Genomic DNA, 20,901 nt, shown 5'->3' with positions numbered 1-20,901 from the left:
TAGTTTCTTTGAAGTTTAGCAACTTTTCTTATTGAGGCATGACAACTCCATTATGCTGAAGCAGGTGGCACGTAACAATAGTTTTATGCCAAAAACTAAACAATTTATTGGCCATTAACGTCGAAATGTGAAGTTTTGTTGCAAAGGTATTTGAAATATTTTTCAACTTGTTTTCCTTAAAATTCTGAACAACACAAATCTAAAACTCCTTTGCTCTTTTACGAAAAATGCACCGATGACTTGAGTCGTTAAAAAAACTTGCACCTTTATCCTACCGACTGTTATTGTGCCCTGTTCGTGTTCAATATTTCAATTCAATGGTAAAAACGGAGTAAAAAAAACAAAACACCATGTACCATGGAATCATGTGTATTAACGATTTCGCAAATTAGGTAAATTAAGAATATGTAATGTAAACATAATGTAAATACATTGGTGGCCAAAACTAAAGCAACTAAAATTACAAGGAGAATGAATGGCCTGTAACTTTTTTTAAAATTTTAAAAAGGGGATATTTTTTTCTAGTTTTAAATTAGGCACTTTATTCACTTTTTAAAAACTTAAAACAAAAAACCAAAATTTATTTTTATATAAAAAAAATAATGTATGGTAAAGTCAATTAACCAAATTTTGGCTTGGACAAAACAAAAGCAACTCTGTTGTACATTCATATGATCACTGCAATTTCAGTTGTTTTTCCTGTTATATTTATCGATTTTAGCTTTCTTCAACAATTTCGCTTGTCATAAATGATTTTTGAGATGTTTTTTACAACAGCACGTGTTTGTTTCTGTATTTCTGTGATTTCTTGTATACTAATTCGGTTTTATGAAACTGGATCAGTAGTAACAGTCTATAACAGATGAAGGCCTGAAAAACTTCAACCCGTACTGATCACAAATTTTGAGAGAAATAAAAAACAACCATTTAAGATTGGTCTGCATGCCCGTAAGCTAAGCAGGGTAGCTTTCGGAAGCGATAATATTAATTGGAATCCAGCTCAATGGAAAAACATTTTATTCTGGGATAAGTCTACGTTTAACGGTGAGAAGATAAAAAAATGAAAGATTCAAGCCGCAGTGTTGCAAGGGTACAGTGAAACATGAGGTAGGGTTCAAAAAGACTGAAGACGCAGTGTTGCAAGGGTGCAGTGAAGCATGAGGGAGAGTCAAAAATTGTGTGGCGCTGTTTTTCTTTCTATGGACTTGAACCTATCCATGAAATGAAGGAAGTTATGGATCGGCTTGTTTAAAAAGATGTGTTGAACATCACATTTCGCTGAGGAAAATATTCGACCTATTTGGGTGTTTCAGCATAACAATGATCCCAAACATGCATCAACACTTGTCAAATATTGGTTGCGAGTGTCAAAAATCGGCGTTTTATCATGGCCGGCACAATCACATGACCAAAACCCCATAGCATAATGGTTATGCTATCGGCTAGCCAAAATTAAATTACTACTAGCCAAAATTAAATTATTTTAAAATAAAAAATCAAAAGTTGTTTTAGTTTTGTCCAAACAAAAATTGGTTCATTTTAGTTATCCATATATTATTTTTCATTCAAAATTATTTTTGTATTTTTATTTTTAGTTTTTTAAAAGTGAATAAAGTACTTCATTTAAAAGTGGAAAAATAATTACGATTTGTTTATTTTTGTAAAAGTTACAGGGTATTTATTGTCTTTGCGTTTTTAGTTGCTTTAGTTTTGGACACCAGTGTGTGTTAGCATTCTTCAAATGCCACTATGTAAACAATATTTAATACGCCAAGTCTTGTCTGTCGCCGACAAAAGATACAACACACCGCCGTTGGGCCTACATTTGCCGAGCCGCCGACACCGACAACAAATTGCAAAACATAAAAAAACAATAACACCGGAGAGAATGCAAATTTTTTTTATTTTTATTGTAAAAGGCAGTAGTGGAGTGTGCAAACAGAATTGATTGGGAGAGGAGAATTAATAATTTTTATTTATTTTCTTCGCTTTATTTCTTCGGCATAAAAAAGTATTGCTTTTAGTTACAATCGTGTCCAATTGGAATTAAATTTTTCGTTTTTGAAACTATTTTCGACGAAATTAAGGTAAGTTTTAGCAGAAAAGTTGAGAATCGTCGCATAGAGTACCTAAATAAATATTTAATCAAGATTAAACGACACTAGTGCAAAAACAAATTCAACAACAAAACAAAAATTAGATAAGCCGCTTATAGTAACAATGCGAATAATGTTTTGCCAAAAAAAATAAAGAAAAAAAATTGTGGCCAATTGAACTGTGAACCAAAAATAACTTGAACACAATCCACACACACACATACGTCTATATACCAACGTGTATATAATTTCGTACATATACAATGTATGCAGATTGCTGTTGAACATACGTTTGGACAGGAGAACAAGAACAACAACAACATTTGCCAGCCCAGTGTCAGCTCCGCCGACTGCGCATCTCATTATCAGACCGTCAAATCGACTAAAAACATCTGTGGCCTCATTAGTGATGTGACCATTAACGGTGCAATGGAATAATCGGTTTTCATACCAAACCTTGTGGAATTGTTCATCTAAATGACCTTGAAATAAACGTAAAGACTTGTGGGGGCAAACATTTCCCTCTGAAAGCCGTTTTAGCTCCATCTGGTTATCAATTGTCTATTAAATTGTTCCCTCAAAGTATGCCACCAAATACTAATATAGCAACGTCGTATAGATGGCGTTCTTTATGACATTGTGCAATAGCAAGAAAGCATCAACAGCGACCCTCATTCAAAAATGTTGGAGCCAGTTTAGATGCCTAAATTAATCGTTTTAAAAAAATTATACATTTAGCACTTGTTCTCCACATTTAGGCTGGTTGACACATCATTTTGGAAATGTATAAAGTGAAGTTCATGTTTGTCATTTTTATACCCTCCATTATTCTATGGAGTGCATATTAGCATTGTCATTCCGTTTGTAACTCCTCGAAATATTCATGATATAACCTACAAAGTATATATATTCTGGATCAGCGTAAGATTCTAAGACGATTTAGTGATGTCCGTCTGCCTGGTGTAATCATGCTATTTTTCGAACAAATTAAGATAGAAGGCTAAAATTTTGCACACATGTGTATTTTGCCAGTAGCCAGGTTAAATTCGAATATGGCCCATGAATTTTTTCAAACTTCATATTCGAAGTTTGTAATGGGTACTAAAGGCTATGCCTAAAAATTTCGTATGGATAGCCCCCAATGAGGTACCTTTATTCGGTATTTAGACGATTTTAGCGGCACTATTCGCCGGAATTGTTTCAAACTTCGAATTTGAAGATCTTAATGGGTACTACAGCCTATGACAAAAATTAGTTTTGCAGGTCCACGTCTTCGTAAAGCCCCCATATAAAGGTCATCACTTAAACGGTAATTTTCGAATTTATTATTTATTTATTTTTTGAATTTTTTCAAGCTCCTTCCAAATGATGGAAGTTATTAATAGTTTGGCCCGATACAAAGTACAAAGATAAAAAAACTGCATAAAAGTCAAACGCCATGATTTTTAATTTTTTTTTTTAATTTTTATTGAATGAAATCAAAAAATGTCGGAAATAGCATCAAATTTTAGAATAAGTTTTGATTTATTCGAATTGGTCACCTTTGGCACCGTCACACGCTGTCCGAATGTTGCTCTGCGGTATTTTGGCCAATTCCCGGCGAGGCGCTTGCTTGGGGTGATCGATACTTTAGTATTTTTTAGTGCCAACCTAAAAATACTGCAGACACAATAGTCCAACGGATTGGTATGAAGCGAGGAACCTCATTTTGTAACCTTCTTGGGTGGCGCGTGCTGAGTCCTGTTGGAATGTCCAAGGTCTGCAGCCAAAATGTTTGCATGCCCAAGACTTTAATACACCCTCCTGAATATTTTCGCGATAATATTCGCCATTTCTTCTGATACCACGGTCGATTAAAACGAGCAGAGAGCGACCATCGACGTTTATGGCGGCCCACACTATCACCATATCCGGCGCTTGAGTTCTGGTGGTCAACTGAAGGTGCATATTTTCAGCTGACCCTTTTTAACAAGTAAACACGATCATTTTGTTTGTTTACAAACTCCTGGACAGCGAATGTTTTCTCATCGGAGAAAACCAAATTCGGCAGTTCACCACTTTCGGCCAAGCGAAGCAATTCTTTAGCTCTTTTGAGTCTAATTTCTTTCTGTTGCGGTGTAAGTTCTTGCACTTTTTGGAATTTCAACGGCTTTAAACCGATCCCATTTTTCAATATTTGCCAAATGGAATATTGCGATATGTTCAGCTCACCAGTCATTTTTCGGCCACTGCGACGCTGGTTTCGATCAAGTCGTTTCTTAACCTTTCGAACCATTACTGCAGATGTTGCTCTTTTCTTCCGTCCACTTCCTTGACGTCGGGCTACGCTACCAGTATCACGGCGATGAGCTATGTTACGAGACACAAAAGATTTATTCACATTTAAATGCTGGAGTGCTCTAACGATAGCTACTTGTGGTTTTCCAGCCAAATATAAAGAAATCACACTATCACGGTCTAATTCCATCACGAATAAGTTTTTTTCTGGAAAATTCTCACCGAAATGTTTTTGCACACTCGTAAACAATATAATGAGCTGTCACTGGAATTATTTTAACAGCTGTCGGACGAGTGGCTTAGAAATGACAGCAGTCTGATGTGGGTTACAGTTTTATTATCTCACCCTGTATATTGAATCTAAACAATTTCAGTCGAATCTACGCAAATACTACCCTTTACCCTCTTCTTGCCTGATCAGTATATCGGAAAACGACCGCAATCGAATTTACCTATTTTTGTCCTCAGAACCGATCCCACGGTTTTTATTTTGGTTACACTAGCCAGCGAAGAAGAATAACAACATCTACATATTAAATATTTGCAAATATTATTTTGCTGATTTGCCCGACAAGTTTTTTGTTGCCATTGCGGTCTTGTTGTTATTTTCACACATCTCTTCCATTAAAAACAATGATAATTGAACATTTTACATGCCCCTACATTTGCATCTCTCCCACAGTGACAAAATAGAACCCAGACAGCAAAGTTAAAACGTTAATTACGAATTAAAGAGTAAGTTTTGGTTGGTCACACGTTAGAGGTTATAAAGAGGTCACTTTTTGAATGAGAGAGATTATAAGTATTATTTATTTTGCTATTTGCTATTTATTTGCTATTTTATAATAAAATTGTTTATATATATTTTTTAGATCTAAAGTTAATCAACAAATAGTCAAAAAATAAAATGTTGAAGTTGACGACGACCCTTGCAAAAGCATGCAACTCGACTGCATTGCGGTAAGTAATAAAATCGTTAAGATTTAAACAAATTAACTTTTCAATATTTATAATGTTTTTTTATACTTACAGCTGCATTTCCACTACAGCACCTGTAAACGAATCAGATTCATGGTTTTCCAAATTATTGGTACGCAAAATTGAACCAACCAAAGAATCCCACAGTCGCATGCTTAGTGACAAAGAAATCATCTATGCCTTACATACACACAATGTCCGTCCAGATTCCATGGAAGATTACATTAAGAACTAGTAAGTGGAGAGATGTTATTTTACATAGTGTAGAGATTTATATTGTAATTTTTTATTCTTTCAGCAAAACAACTGTGGAATTAATCCGAGATAAAAAGGCAAATCTTTCGCAGGAGCTGGTCGCCTCATGGACAGTACAAGTCGGTGATATGGATCAATGTCTTCATCTATGGAAATATACGGGTGGATTTGAGAAAATCGATCAAGCCAAAGAAGATTTGTGGCATGATCCGGTATGTGACAATGAAAACCATTAGCTATATACATATATGACCGGTGAATTTAATTGTGTCTTATTTTTAGGAATATTTGGGTTTAATGAAAGATCGTTCCAAGTTCCTTAGATCTCGTCATTTGCAATATTTGTTGCCTTTTAGTTATTGGCCACAAATTGAAAAGCGTAGTGGTGGCAATATTTATGAAATGCGGTAAGTGTGAAAGAAGTGTATTCATAAGGCTATGTAGTTAGCTGAGCCTGAATTAAAAATCAACCAAATGAATTGAGACCGCATTAATTGATGGGCAACGATAAGTCTTGATGTAGATCCGACTTCGTAGATTAACTTGTGTCAAGTGAGAAGAAGGGAGTCTATACGGCATCCAGAAATAATGTATGTGTTATTGTTATATTTTTTTAAAGAATGGACACTGAAAGATTAATGCTAGTTTACTCAACATATTGGTGTCATATTTGAAGCGATTTCTTCTTCCTGCAACTATTTTTTTGTACTAGAAATGTTTCAATTTTCAAAGCTTTTCTTTCTAGTTTTAACAGGTTAAAAAGCTGTAACTTCGACCTGGTCGAACTTTGAATTCCCTCCACCAGTTGAAACGAATTTGGCAATTTTCAAAAAAAAAAAAAAAAATCGTTAAAAATTCTGTTGAAATCTTAAAAATATCAAATGTGACCCTCATATTAGAGTCTAAACGACGACGTGGACTTGCATAGGAAACTTTTGTTATAAGCCATTAAAATACTCAAATGCGAAACTTGAGAAAATCGGTGAATAAGGTAGCTAAAATCATCAATATAGGGAGGTACCGATATATGGGGGCTATACCAAAATGTGGACCTACACAGAAAATTTTCTGCTTGAGGCTGCAGTATCCATAATGAACCAAATTTGAAACAATTCCGGTGAATAATGTCGCTAAAATCATCAAACTACCAAAGATTGGGAGGTACCGTTATATGGAGGCTATACGAAGACGTGGACCTGCGCAGACAGTTTTCTGTAATAGGCTGTAGTATTCATTACGAACTTCAAATACCAAATTTGAAACAATTCCGGTGAATAATGTCGCTAAAATCATCAAAATACCGAATATCGGGAGGTGCCGTTATATGGGGGCCATGCGAAGACGTGGACCTGTACAGACAATTTTCTGTAATAGGCTGTAGTATTCATTACGAACTTCAAAATTTGAAACAATTCCTGTGAATAATGTCGCCAAAATCAACAAAGTACCGAATATCGGGAGGTACCGTTATATGGGGGCTATACGAAGACGTGGACCTACATACAAAAATGTTTGCCATAGGCTGTAGTACCCATTACGAACTTCAAATACCAAATTTGAAACAATTCCTGTGAATAATGTCGCTAAAATCATCAAAGTACCAAATATATGGAGGCTGTTATATGGGGGCTATACGAAGACGTGGACCTACATACAAGAATTTTTGTCATAGGCTGTAGTACCCATTACGAACTTCAAATACCAAATTTGAAACAATTCCGGTGAATAATGTCGCTAAAATCGTCAAAATACCAGATATGTGGAAGTGCCGTTATGTGGGGGCTATACGAAGACGTGGACCTGCACTGACAATTTTTTGTCTTAGGCTGTAGTATATATTACAAACTTCAAATAGCAAATTTGAAACAATTCCGATGAATAATGTCGCTAAAATCATCAAAATATCGAATATCGGGAGGTACCTTTATATGGGGGCTATAACAAAACGTGGACCTACATGGTCTATTTTCGATACCAAAAGTCCTGCAGACATAATATACATTTGAGTAAAATGTCATCAATCTTCTTCATTTCGTTCGGAAGCTAGAGTGATTTCCAAAGACGGATAGACGGACGGCATATCTAAATCGACATAGAATTTTATGCTGATGCTATATATACTTTGTGGGGTCTAAAATGTATATTTCGAGGTGTTACAAACGGAATGACAAACTTAATATACCCTTCATACCATGGTGTAGGGTATAAAAATGGTGCAGAGCGCCTAAAAGTATGCAAGACAAACTCTAATGGTACATGTTGAAAAGTCACTTAACATATGACTTTAGCATTATGTGTAATATATCCTTTTTGTTATTCGAATTTTGCAATATGTATATTTACTTCTTTTGTTAAGTTTATTTGATCGATTTGTACAATTTTCTAACAATTTGTACAATTTTCTTTAGCTCTTATCGCTTGAAACCTGGTACCATGATTGAATGGGGCAATAATTGGGCTCGTGCCATTAACTTCCGTAAAAACAACAATGAAGCTTTTGCTGGATTCTTTTCGCAAATCGGCCGTCTATATAATGTTCATCATATCTGGTGTAAGTAATAATTACTCGATATTTTTTTCAATTAAATTCCAATAATTTTGACAATCCTTTTTCAGGTTACAAATCTTTGCAAGATCGTAAAGAAACACGTGAAGCTGCCTGGCGTTCACCCGGTTGGGATGAATGTGTTGCTTATACCGTCCCCCTTATTAGAGAAATGCATTGTCGCATTTTGTCTCCTACAGTCTTTTCACCAACTCAATAAAGTGGTGGATGAAATATGGTTTCTGCGTTTGGGTTTTTGTTTTGTGACTGAAGCCAGCCCCCCCTGTAATACTAACGAATAACGTACATAGAAAACCAAAATGTTTAAACATTGTGATTTGAGCTTCAACGAAAACAACGCACATTTATGCATTCATTATTTTTTTTTTTTTTTTTTTTTTTTTTTTTTTGTTCTTTTCTGCTCTTATTAGCTTTGAGAATTATTGTTATCATATACATACACCCATATATATATATTCATATACAGAAATGGTTATATTGAAACGAAAAATCATAGAAACTTTGTTGGTATATTTGAAGAAAGTGTTTGAAACAAAAATTGTTAAGATTTTAATATAAAGTGCATATTATTAATTATAAACAAAGAAAACTGTAAAGCAGCATTTATATTATAAAAAAAAAAAACAAAAAACAATAAATTAAGAAAAACAAATATGTTTTGTAAACAAGAAGAACCAATGCTATATTTTTGAACTATTCCTAGGTTGAGTCGTGGGAGTTTCATAGCATACATTTACTCTTAATGATTCCAGAATCGATGAAAAATCAAAACCATTGACGTAACGGCTGTAGTTCACATTTTGAAAACTAATTTTAGAAATCGTCAGCAAAGTCGGGAAAATCGGTTACTGTAGTAAAAACTTTTACATTCTTGCAGTTCTGGATTAGACCCTATTTTTTGTGGTAAAAAAAGCAAAATATGCTCTCAAAAATGAAAAAGTACGGGAACGGAACAGTAGCAACACTGAGCTAATAATAATAACAAGTTGAAAGATATGTGTGTTTGCAGATTTTTATACCCTCCACCATAGTATGGAGGTTATATTAAGTTTGTCATTCCGTTTGTAACACCTCGAAATATACATTTTAGACCCCACAAAGTATATATATATTCTTGATCAGCATAAAATTCCATGTCGATTTAGCGATGTCCGTCCGTCTATCCGTCTGTGGAAACCACTTTAGCTTCCGAACGAAACGAAGTAGATTGATAAAATTTTACTCAAATGTATTTTATGTCTACAGGACTTTTGGTATTAAAAATGTATTAAAAAGTTCGTAATGGATACTGCAGCCTAAGGCAGAAAATTGTTTGTGCAAGTCCACATTTTGGTATAGCCCCCAATAGTACCTCTCTATATTGATGATTTTAGCTTAATTTTTTAGCTTTTATTATTATAATACGATCCAAATGGAGAAGGGTATTTAAAGTTCGGCCCGGCCGAACTTACAACTTTTTTAAGGTGCAAGTACATAAAAAGCTTGAAGTCATGGCTAGGCATATTAATGTCAAATTATCATTGAAAACGACGGCAGGACTTTAGTGCGGCTCTGTAATCCTTATATGAAATGTCACACAATATGCCTGGCCATGACTTCAAGCTTTTTATATACTTGAACCTTTACTTGTTTTTTTATAAATTTCAATTTTTAGAACCTTTTAGTTCTGGAACACAACTATAGTTTTACCGCATATAATCCAGTGGTTTTCACCTGAAAATTCCGCGTACGGCATATGTGAAATCCAGTTGATTCCCATGCAAGTACGTTTACATTTACGAAATCTACTCGATCTCAAATATCAATTCCATAGCTTATAGTCAGTAGAGGTTTTTACCATCCACTGTATTAATTAATAGGATGTACCTGATGGAATTGTCATTTTAAATCGAGTGGATTTACTAGACTAATCGCGCCCCACGGAGAGACTTGTAATTCAGTTGAGGCACAGGGTAAAAAAAAAGCGCAACAAAGTGAAACGACATAATTTTTACATTTTTTTAATTTTCATTGAATGAAAGCAAAAAAAAATGTCGGAAATAGCATCAAATTTTAGAATAAGTTTAGATTTCTTTGAATTGGTCACCTTTGGCACGAATTATGGGCTTCAAACGGCCAATGAAACCGTCACACGCTGCCCGAATGTTACTCTGCGGTATCTTGGCCAATTCCAGGCGAAGCGCTTGTTTGAGATGATCGACACTTTGGTATTTTTTAGTGGCAACCTTGCTTTCTAAAATACTCCATACACAATAGTCCAATTCGTTGGTATCCGGAGATTTCGTGGCCATTGTGCGCTGGAAATGAAGCGAGGAACCTCATTTTGTGACCATTTTTGGGTAGCGTGTGTTAAGTACGATGGTGCTGAGTCCTGTTGGAATGTACAATGTCTGCGGCCAAAATGTTTGCGTGCCCTGGGCTTTAATTCACCCTCCAGAAAATCTTCCCGATAACATTCGTCATTTATTCTGAGACTCGGTCGATTAATACGAGCGGAGAGCGACCATCGGCTGTTATGGCGGCCCACACAATCACCATTGCCGGCGCTTGAGTTTTGGTGGCCAACCGAAGGTGCACATTTTCAGCTGACCTCTTTGGCAAGTAAACACGATCATTTTGGCTACACTACCAGTATCACGGTGACGAGCGATGGTACGAGACACAAAAGATTTATTCACATTTAAATGCTGGAGTGCTCTAACGATAGCCACTTGTGGTTTCCCTGCCAAATATAAAGAAGTCACACTATCACGCTTGAATTCCATCACGAATAACTTTTTTTCTGGAGCAACGTGAGCAACGTTTTTTATGTAAAAGTATTTGAGTTGAACTGGTAATAATTGGACTGTTCCAGAACTGCAAGAATGTTAACGTTTTTACTACGATAAGGGATTTTCCCTTCAAGAAATCGAAGAAAATTTGTAAATCTAGTAGATTCCTGCAGGTACTGGAACAGATCAAATATTGGCCGAATTTGAATTAAAATATTAAAATTAAGCAAATTGTTAAAATCAGCAAAATCAAGAACTATCGAATAAAAAAATATACTGCTTTATAAGCGCCAATTGTTGCGGATTTTGCTTTACCTTTACAATAAATAATATATTGTTGTGAAAAACACTTGGTATTGCATGAATTTTTGACTAATATGCTTTCTTATTGGATATCATGGTACTTCTAACTAATTTTCATTTTCATATCAATAACCATAATATAAGTAATGGACAAATAAAACACGACTAAAATTCGATATTTGTTGGTTCAAAAATCGTAACATTTCATAATCGATAAATTTACTTATCGAATTATAACAAAAAAAATGTCGCATAAACGACGAAGGTCTAATAGGTCGGCTTTGTACTCCTCGATGGGGCGAGTTTTTTTTTTACCAAGGAATTGTGGATTTTTTTAAGTAAATTATGGCTAAAACAAAACATGAGGAGAAAATATAATGTGAAAAAATAAAACTCGACAATATACTAAAAAGAATTTGCCATAAGAATAATATGAAATATTTGTACAAGTGAAAGAAAAACGGAATTGCAATTACGGCCACAAAACAAAGGCAAAAAATTGGAAAAAAATATAGATGAAAAAAGAAAAAAGGCAGAGAGAGGAGCAGAGAAAACGAGCGCCACCATCAGTGTCATGTGTATATAGTGTGTTTACCCTGTGTTGTGAAAAAGTAAGATTTTTATATATATATTTTTTATATATAGAATAGAATTGCTTGGTCAAGAATCAAAGAATCGAATCGAAAACGTAACGAAAAAGAAAATAGTGCAACAACCACTGAAGTGGGGTTTTCATATTTCTGAAAGATTATTTTCTATTGCTTGGCTGGTGGCTGAAAAGGAGCAGTGCATATACACTTGTGGGGAAAATGGATGAAATAACTTGGAGACTGCAGTCGCTGGAAAAGCGTTTATTGGAGCAAAATGATTCGTCCAGACTGGTTTACGACACATCACCCGTACCCGAAGTTCGGAGACGGCCTGCAGGGTGTAAGTATTATACGTTGTTGAGCAGTGATTTTGAAAGATGGTCTTCGATGTCCTCGCGCATCTTGCATTGGGTCAAAATGCCAGTGATTTGTGATTGGATTTGTAAAGAAATGTTTTTTTTTTTGTTTTTGCTCCCATGTCGCATTTGAGGGATATTTGTTTGTCTCCGTTCGTCCGCGACTAACAATGAACGTCAATGGGCATATAAATATTTGTTCGATCTCACAACATACTTATGTATCGTACATATAATGCGACGTACATATATACAAACACACACACGCACATATGCTTTTACGTTTCTTGGTTATATTTTATTTTCTTATTCTCTGTTGATTGCTACTTCCACCACTTTTTACCTTCTTCGCTTTGAAAATGTTCAATTAATGTTTGTGCTAGCTGGCTATACCACCCTCGCCACCACCCTCAAAGACGTGATATTAGGTTGGTTGGTTTTTTGCAAAGAAAAACGTCTTCCAATTGTCTATTGTTGTTGTTTTTGTACTCTGCTTTCGCATGTCGCCTTGGTAGGCGTCGCTGCAGTGTTATGCGTGGATTTGTTGAACAAAGTGAGTGTTTGTGCGTGTTTTGTTTTGCTTTTTCATTTTTTTTTAAAGATTCGAGAGAGTAATTTCATGTGACAGGGTATCACGGAGAGAATAAAACGAAGATATTTGACTTGTTGTTGGTTTATTTTGAGATTGAGATTTTTGTTATTTCCGGAGCAAATACTTGGCTTGCAGTTGATATGTGCATATTTTTGGTCGTTGTTTTTGTTGTTGCGGTTTTTATGGTTTTTATGAATGAAAAACAGGAAAAAATGCCTTGAACAAAATATAATGATTGTTTTTTTTGTTGTTGCATTGTTTGACTGGGGCTTGGATTTGGGTTAAATGTGACATACACGTCCTTTTCATTGAAGAGGTTAGGTTTTTTAGGATGTGTGTTTGACATGAGGCCCTTAGCCTATTATCTCATTGTGGTCTGGCAGCAGGGGAAACCAACAAATGTTTAAAATATGAAGGTTAAGATGTGCATTAAGGGAATAACCCAACGATAAGTACGGATCTACGCTGACACTAGTCAAATGTCTGCAACCAATATTAAGAACCCAAGTCTTTAACTATAATCTTTAGAAACTCTTTTTTAGAGTTTCTACCACTGTCGCTTTGTTTTTACAAATAAAAAGAGCTGACATTCTTTCTTTAGTCAAATTGATAAAAAAAAATCATTCCATAATAGGGGTATGAAGGTCTCTTTGGACCAAATCCGTTTCAGGATATTTGGAGTCGCTGGTGCGCACGATAACACTTGAAGGAAGTACCCGACTTAATTCAAACTTGGTGCATCGTAATATTATTTTCAAACTTCGATCGAGTTCGGAGATGGTCAATATCGTACCTTCTGGTACCTTCCCCAAAAAAATGTCAACATTTTCAAAGAAAATAATTTACTGCACAGAAAGGGAGATGATAATCCGATTTTGCTCCAGTTTTGGAAATCCTAACATTTGCAGAACTGCTTGAACTGGTGCGAAAAAAGCGGTCCACTCCATCAAGTAACTCCAACATAAAGGGTGAAAATTTTGACTAATTATAACTCATAGAAAATGATGTAAGAGTAAGAGCATAAAATCCGAAATAAGCATCCGGTTCTCTCCAAATTTCACACATCTCATTATTTCTACCAACACAAGATCTGCTGTGAAGATGGGATCTATAGGCTTATGTTAACTCCCCCACAAAGAGGTCAACATTTTGAATATCCATGAAGCTCATAAAACGCGAAATTAACATCCGATTCCATTCTGACTTGTTACATTTCAATATTTTCTTCAACACAAGATTTGTTGTAAATATGATAGAGATCGAAGCATTTCTTCTGGTACCTCCTCACAAAGGATTTAAGATTTAAAAAAACGAAATGAAAATTGAACAAAGCATCCAACTCTCTTCAAATTTCACACATACAAACGTTTTTGCTGACACAAGATCTGTTGTGAAGATGATATGTATCTGCGAACCTCTTCTGGCACCTCACCCACAAAGGGTCACAATTTCTCTTCTTTTATCTGTCATAACTTGCAAAACAATTCTCTTTATTTTGCAACTTGCTATATCTAAATATTTCTCTCAACCACAAAACCTGAGATGAATTTCACAAGAAATTGGATATAAATGTTCGATTTTCTTGTAATTTTGCACATACCAATATTTTTATTCTATATTAGCTGAAGTATGAAAATGGTGTACTTCCGTCAACATATCTGGTACCTCACCCACATTTAAACATTTTCTAAAAATTATCACAGATCTCATGAAAAGTAAAGGAAGTAACCAATATAGTCCGAACCCGGCATGTCGCAGTATTTATATTATATTTATTTAGGACCGATACGAAATGGACAATATTGGCCCATTCCTTCCGAACCTACCTAGAGGGTCAACAATTTGAATAATCATAACACACGTCATTCCCGCCCATTCCCGGCGAAGCGCTTGCTTGAGGTGATCGACACATTGGTATTTTTTAGCGCCAACCTTGCTTTCCAAAATACTCCAGACACAATTGTCCAACGGATTGGTATCCAAAAAAATTGGTGGCCTTTATGAGCTGCAAATGAAGCGAGGAATCTCATCATTTTGTAACCACTCTTGGGTGGCGCGTGCTGAGTGCAATGGTGCTGAGTCCTGTTGGAATGTCCAAGATCTTCGGCCAAAATGTTTGCGTACCCAGGCTTTAATATGCCCTCCAGAATATTTTCGCGATAATATTCGGCATTTATTCTGATACCACGGTCGATTTATACGAGCGGAGAGCGACCATCGGCTGTTATGGCGGCCCACACATTTTCAGCTACCCCTTTGGCAAGTAAACACGATCATTTTGTTTGTTTACAAACTGTTGGACAACGAATGTTTTCTCATCGGAGAAAACCAAATTCGGCAGTTCATTACTTTCGGCCAAGCTAAGAAACTCTAACTCTTTTGAGTCTATTTTCTTTTTGTTGCGGTGTAAGTTCTTGCACTTTATGGAATTTCAATGGCTTTACCCCGGTCTCATTTTTCAATATTTGTCGGAAATGGAATGTTGCGATATGTTCAGCTCACGAGCCATTTTTCGGCCACAGCGAAGCGGGTTTGGATCAAGTCGCTTCTTTACTTTTCGACCCATTTCTGCTGATGTTGCTGTTTTCTTCCTTCCAATACCTTAACGTCGGGCTACGCTACCAGTATCACGGTAACGGGCGATGGTACAAAAGATTTCTCACATTTAAACGCTGGAGTGCTCTAACGATAGCCACTTGTGGTTTCCAGCCAAATATAAAGAAATCACACTATCACGCTTGAATTCCATCACGAATAACTTTTTTCTAGAAAATTCTCACCAAAATGCTTTTGTACGCTTGTAAACAATATAATAAGCTGTCACTGGAAAAATTTTAACAGCTGTCGGACGAGTGGTTTAGTAATGACAGCAGTCTGAAGTTGGTTGCATCTTTTTCATCTCACGCTGTTCTTTCCTTAACCAGATAGTTCGATTTCATAACTTCTGAACGATGTACTTTTCTAAACCATAGGGATGCTCATTGGTTTGACTTCAATGAGCTCACAATGGTAACTACATAGAACCGTCCACTACTTTTTTGATACCCGTATATCAGAAATGATTTTTCAAGAAATCATGAAAGCTTCAAGAAGCTAATATACAACAGCGGGGATACGTCAAGGCGTTTCCGCAGCTATGGCTCAACTATTTTCAGTATAATATGGCCGTTTTAATTCGTGTTGGGAGCATTATACTGATGTACGAGAAAATGTTAAAGATTTTTGGCTATGATGTCAAGTAGCTGAATTTAGAAATTTTGAATAAATTTGAATTTAGAAACTTAAACTAAATTTTATTAAATGAAGGCAAAAAATGTCGGAAATATCATCCAATTTCAGAATAAGTTTAAATTTGTTCGAGTTGGTCTCCTTTGGCAGGAATTATGGCCTTCAAACGGCCAATGAAACCGTCACGCGCTGCCCAAATGTTGCGATATTTTGGTCCATTCCCGGCAAAGCGCTTGTTTGAGGTGATCGACACTTTGGTATTTTTTATTTCCAACCTTGCTTTCAAAAATACTCCAGACACAATAGTCCAACGGATTTGTAACCGGAGATTTTGGTGGGCATTGTGCGCTAAAAATGAAGCTAGGAATATCATTTTGTAATCATTCTTGGGTGGCGCGTGCTGAGTCCTGTTGGAATGTCCAAGGTCTGCGGCCAAAATGTTTGCGTGCCCAAAGCTTTAATACACCCTCCAGAATATTTCTCGCGATAATATTGGGCATTTATTCTGAAGTCGATTAATACGAGCGGCCCAGACCATCACCATGGCCAGCGCTTGAGTTCTGGTGGCAAACCGAAGGTGCACATTTTCAGGTGACCTCATTGACAAGTAAACACGATCATTTTGTTTCTTTACAAACTGCTGGACAACGAATGTTTTCTCATCAGAGAAAACCAAATTCGACCGTTCACCATTTTCGGCCAAGCGAAGCAACTCTTTAGCTCTTTCGAGTCTATTTTCTTTCTGTTGCGGGGTAAGTTCTTGCGCTTTTTTGGAATTTCAATGGCATTATCCCGAGCTCACTTTTCAATATTTGCCGAATGGAATATTGCGATATGTTCAGCTCGCGAACCATTTTCGGCCACTGTGATGCGGGTTTCGATCAAGTCGCTTCTTTACTTTTTGAACCATTTCTGAACTATGATGTTGCTGTTATCTTGCCTCCACATCCTTGACGTCGGGCAACCCTACCAGTATCACGGTAACGAGCGATGGTACGAGACACAAAAGATTTATTCACATTTAAATGCTGGAGTGCTCTAACGATAGCCACTTGTGGTTTTCCAGCTAAATATAAAGAAATCACACTAACACGCTTGAATTCCATTACAAATAACTTTTTTCTGGAAAATTCTCACCAAAATGCTTTTGTACGCTTGTAAACAATATAATGAGCTGTCACTGGATATATTTTAACAGCTGTCGCTTAGAAATGACAGCAGTCTGAAGTTGGTTGCAGTTTTTTCATCTCAACCTGTATTCGAAAATTTAGAACTCGAGATCGAATGCAAAAAAAAAATTGTGATACAATGGTTTTCTCAATACCTGAATTACTGGCATTTACTGCATCGAAGCCAAATAATGTTGGAATGTGCTCACTAACAAGTTATTTACTCCCTCTATTTTTATCTCACAACACCGTCTAAGACCTTAGCCTGTCAAATTTGCAAAGAATTTCATGAAACTGGTCTAGTGACAATCAATTGCCTAACGATCCACTAATTGAAGGTTGCGGAATATAGTTTTATTTGTTTACTAGGTTTCGTTCCATAATATCCATCTACGGTTTACCTATCCATTTTTTGCTGAAAACTGATAACGCCTGACTAGGCTACATAAAACTGAAAGTTTTCTTTTTTAGTTTTGGACTTAAAGCTATCATGCAAGATGTTTACATTACTTGTTATTCTGGTGACTGAAAAGCCCTTAAGTTTGGAATTTGTTTTTGATCTGTTTCGAAGGAGCAAATTATTTAATATATTTTTCTTTCACAACCATCGGTGTTTGTTATCCGGCAATTTTGCAATGAAATTCGGAATAAATGGACGATTTCGACAAAAAAAAAAAAAAAAAAAAAAAAAAAAAAAAAAAAATGATAGGCATATTAAGCCAAATTCTCATTACGTCTAAAGAAGCACTTTTACTCCACTCTACTTAGATTTCCATAACTAAGCTCTAATCTTGTGGATGGTGTAAGGTCTCATAGATTTTGTAACGTTCTTAAAATTTTTTGATAATTGAGAACAGTAATGAGATATGATTCCTTAGTGATTTACAAAGGGATCTTGCTTAACGTTTGTAGTCTGAATGAAGGTTGTTAATATAAAATTTTATATTTTCCTAGGTTAATGTCATCGAAGACCACCTCTTCTCCTTGAGACTCACATTGTACTATTAAAGCTAAAGTTTTTTTTCTCTTTGTCTTTGTCTTTTACTTTTACATTGGTTTTACATTTGATAAAAATTGGGAATAACTTAAATGCTCCATGTTATTATTCTTTCCAGTGGATAGCATACCAAATCGTAGCAGAATGACATTAAACTTACCACATTCACCTGCCCCAGCTACCGAATCTGAAACGGAACGCAAATTGAGGAAAATTCACAAACAGTCTGGTATTTTAACAATAAATAATAACAAATACAAATCCGACATAAAAGATCTCGAACATCTGGGTGACTTGGGTAATGGCACCAGTGGGAATGTTGTTAAGATGCGCCACAAACAAAGTGGCACCATTATTGCGGTGAAGCAAATGCGTCGTACCAGCAACATCGAAGAGAATAAACGTATTCTCATGGACTTGGATGTGGTACTGAAATCACATGACTGCCCATATATAGTACAATGTTTTGGATGTTTTATAACGGATGCAGATGTGTGGATATGCATGGAATTGATGTCGATGTGTTTCGATAAATTACTAAAGCTATCTAAAAAACCGGTACCAGAACCAATTTTAGGAAAGGTGACTGTGGCGGTAAGTTTCAAAATGATCGTATATTTATGAATTGAAAGAATTTACTAATTGTATTTTGTTGTATTTCCACCTCCCCACAAAAAAGACTGTAAAAGCGTTATCCTATCTTAAGGATACACATGGTGTAATACATCGCGACGTCAAACCTTCAAACATTTTAATCGATGAACGTGGTAACATAAAACTCTGTGATTTTGGCATTAGTGGACGTTTGGTCGATTCCAAAGCAGCCACTAGATCGGCAGGATGTGCCGCATATATGGCCGTAAGCCAATTTGATGTGGTCCTATTGGGAAACATATATAATATATTTTGTTTTTATTGCAGCCTGAGCGCATCGATCCCAAGAAAATCAAATATGACATACGGGCTGATGTTTGGTCTTTGGGTATTACCTTAGTGGAATTGGCAATAGCTCGATCACCATATGAAGGTTGTAAAACAGATTTTGAAGTTCTAACAAAAGTCTTAGACAGCGCTCCACCAACATTACCAGAAGATGAACATTTTCATTTCAGTGACGAATTTCATAGTTTTGTGAAAAAATGGTAAGTAGTTCTTTTTAAATCAGATGATAAAAGTGATATTTTGTAACGACAATAAAACAGAAGGGACTTAAGGGGATCAGAAAAAAATGTAAACTTCTTAAGTGACAAGTATTGTCACAGTTCGTGATATATATAATTGTTAAGATATTCATATCGATTTCAGGATGAAATCAATGTAGTATCTTTAGATTTTTTACAATAATATCAAAACAATCCATAACTAATCTAATTTTAAAGCAATTACAGGGTGAGATAAAAATCTGCAACAAAGTCAAACGACATAATTTTTACATTTTTTTTAAATTTTAGTGAATGAAAGCAAAAAATTTTGGAAGGAGCATCAAATATTAGAATAAGTTTAGATTTGTTCGAATTGGTCACCCTTGGCACGAATTGTGGCCTTCAGACGGCCAATGAAACCGTCACACGGTGCCCGAATGTTGCTCTGCGGTATTTTGGCCCATTCCGAGAAGCGCTTGCTTGAGGTGATCGACACTTTGGTATTTTTTAGTGCCAACCTTGCTTTCCAAAATACTCCAGACACAATAGTCCAACGGATTGGTATCCGGAGATTTTGGTAGCCATTGTGCGCTGGAAATCAAAGTTGGGTGGCGCGTTCTGAATGCGATGGTGCTGCTTTATGGTGTGATTTCTTTATATTTGGCTGGAAAACCACAAGCAGCCATCGTTAAAGCACTCGAGTATTTAAATGTGTATAAATCGTTTGTGTCTCGTACCATCTCTCGTTACCGCGATACTGGTAGCATGTGTACATGCGAAAGAGGTCAGCTGAAAATGTGCACCTTCGGTTGGCCCCCAGAACTCAAGCGCCGGTCATGGTGATGGTGTGGGCCACCATAACAGTCGATGGTCGCTCTCTGCTCGTATTAATCGACCGTGGCATCAGAATAAATGCCGAATACTATCGCGAAAATATTCTGGAGGGTGCATTAAAGCCTTGGGCCACAAACATTTTGGTCGCTGACCTTGGACATTCCAACAGGACTCAGCATGCGCCACCCAAGAATGATTGCAAAATTAGGTTCCTCGCTTCATTTCCAGCGCACAACGGCCACCAAAATCTCCGGATACCAATCCGTTGGAATATTGTGTCTGGAGTATTTTGGAAAGCACTAAAAAATACCAAAGTGTGGGCCAAAGGAATGGGCCAATTTTTATTCGTGGGAAAATGTGCCAAAAATCATCAAAATCTCGAATATCGGGAGGTACCGCTATGTGGGGCTATACAAAAACGTGAACCTATACATACAATGTTTCGCCAACGGAGCTAGAACCCATTATGACCAACAAATACCAATTTTTAGACAAATCCGTGAAAAAATGGTTCAAAAATCATCAAAATACCAAAAATAAATACCAATAAATATGCGGACTATACCAAAACGTGAACCGATATATCTCATTTTCAATACCAACCATCCTAGACACAATACAAATTGTTCTGCTAAATTTTGACGCTCTACGTCAAATAATGTGTGCTGTATCGGGATTTCAACAGACAAACAGATAGACGGACGGACAGGCGAACATCGTTAAATCGAATTAGAATTTTATGCTGAT

General features: G+C 36.1%; 2 protein-coding genes across 3 annotated transcripts in view; both read left to right on the top strand.

The window, feature by feature from the left end:
• The first annotated feature begins 1,858 nt into the window (after positions 1-1,858).
• LOC101893400 (protein NipSnap) lies at positions 1,859-8,850 on the top strand. 2 transcript variants are annotated; one of them, XM_005176595.4, is made up of 7 exons: positions 1,859-2,087; positions 5,246-5,333; positions 5,406-5,585; positions 5,650-5,818; positions 5,889-6,013; positions 8,015-8,157; positions 8,223-8,850. In XM_005176595.4, exons 2-7 carry the CDS (start codon positions 5,281-5,283, stop codon positions 8,369-8,371), a joined length of 819 nt encoding a protein of 272 aa, XP_005176652.1. In that variant the 5' UTR covers positions 1,859-2,087; positions 5,246-5,280; the 3' UTR covers positions 8,372-8,850. The 2 variants fall into 2 exon arrangements, with proteins under 2 accessions (XP_005176652.1, XP_011296204.1); XM_011297902.3 differs by lacking the exon at positions 1,859-2,087 and adding an exon at positions 5,037-5,108.
• Positions 8,851-11,514: 2,664 nt separating this feature from the next.
• The window catches only part of LOC101892997 (dual specificity mitogen-activated protein kinase kinase hemipterous), a 29,329-nt gene continuing 19,942 nt past the window's right edge, over positions 11,515-20,901 (top strand). The window contains exons 1-5 of the mRNA XM_011297899.3: positions 11,515-11,831; positions 11,892-12,176; positions 18,297-18,772; positions 18,858-19,037; positions 19,100-19,320. Of these exons, the coding sequence (XP_011296201.1) occupies positions 12,056-12,176; positions 18,297-18,772; positions 18,858-19,037; positions 19,100-19,320 (998 nt within the window). The 5' untranslated portion in view covers positions 11,515-11,831; positions 11,892-12,055. The remainder of the gene's footprint in view (positions 11,832-11,891; positions 12,177-18,296; positions 18,773-18,857; positions 19,038-19,099; positions 19,321-20,901) is intronic.

The sequence above is a fragment of the Musca domestica genome, unplaced genomic scaffold, assembly GCF_030504385.1.
Source record: "Musca domestica strain aabys unplaced genomic scaffold, Musca_domestica.polishedcontigs.V.1.1 13, whole genome shotgun sequence".
Taxonomy (NCBI): Eukaryota; Metazoa; Arthropoda; class Insecta; order Diptera; family Muscidae; genus Musca; species Musca domestica.
The sequence above is the reverse complement of the archived record's forward strand: the minus strand, read 5'-3'. Positions and strand labels throughout refer to the sequence as shown.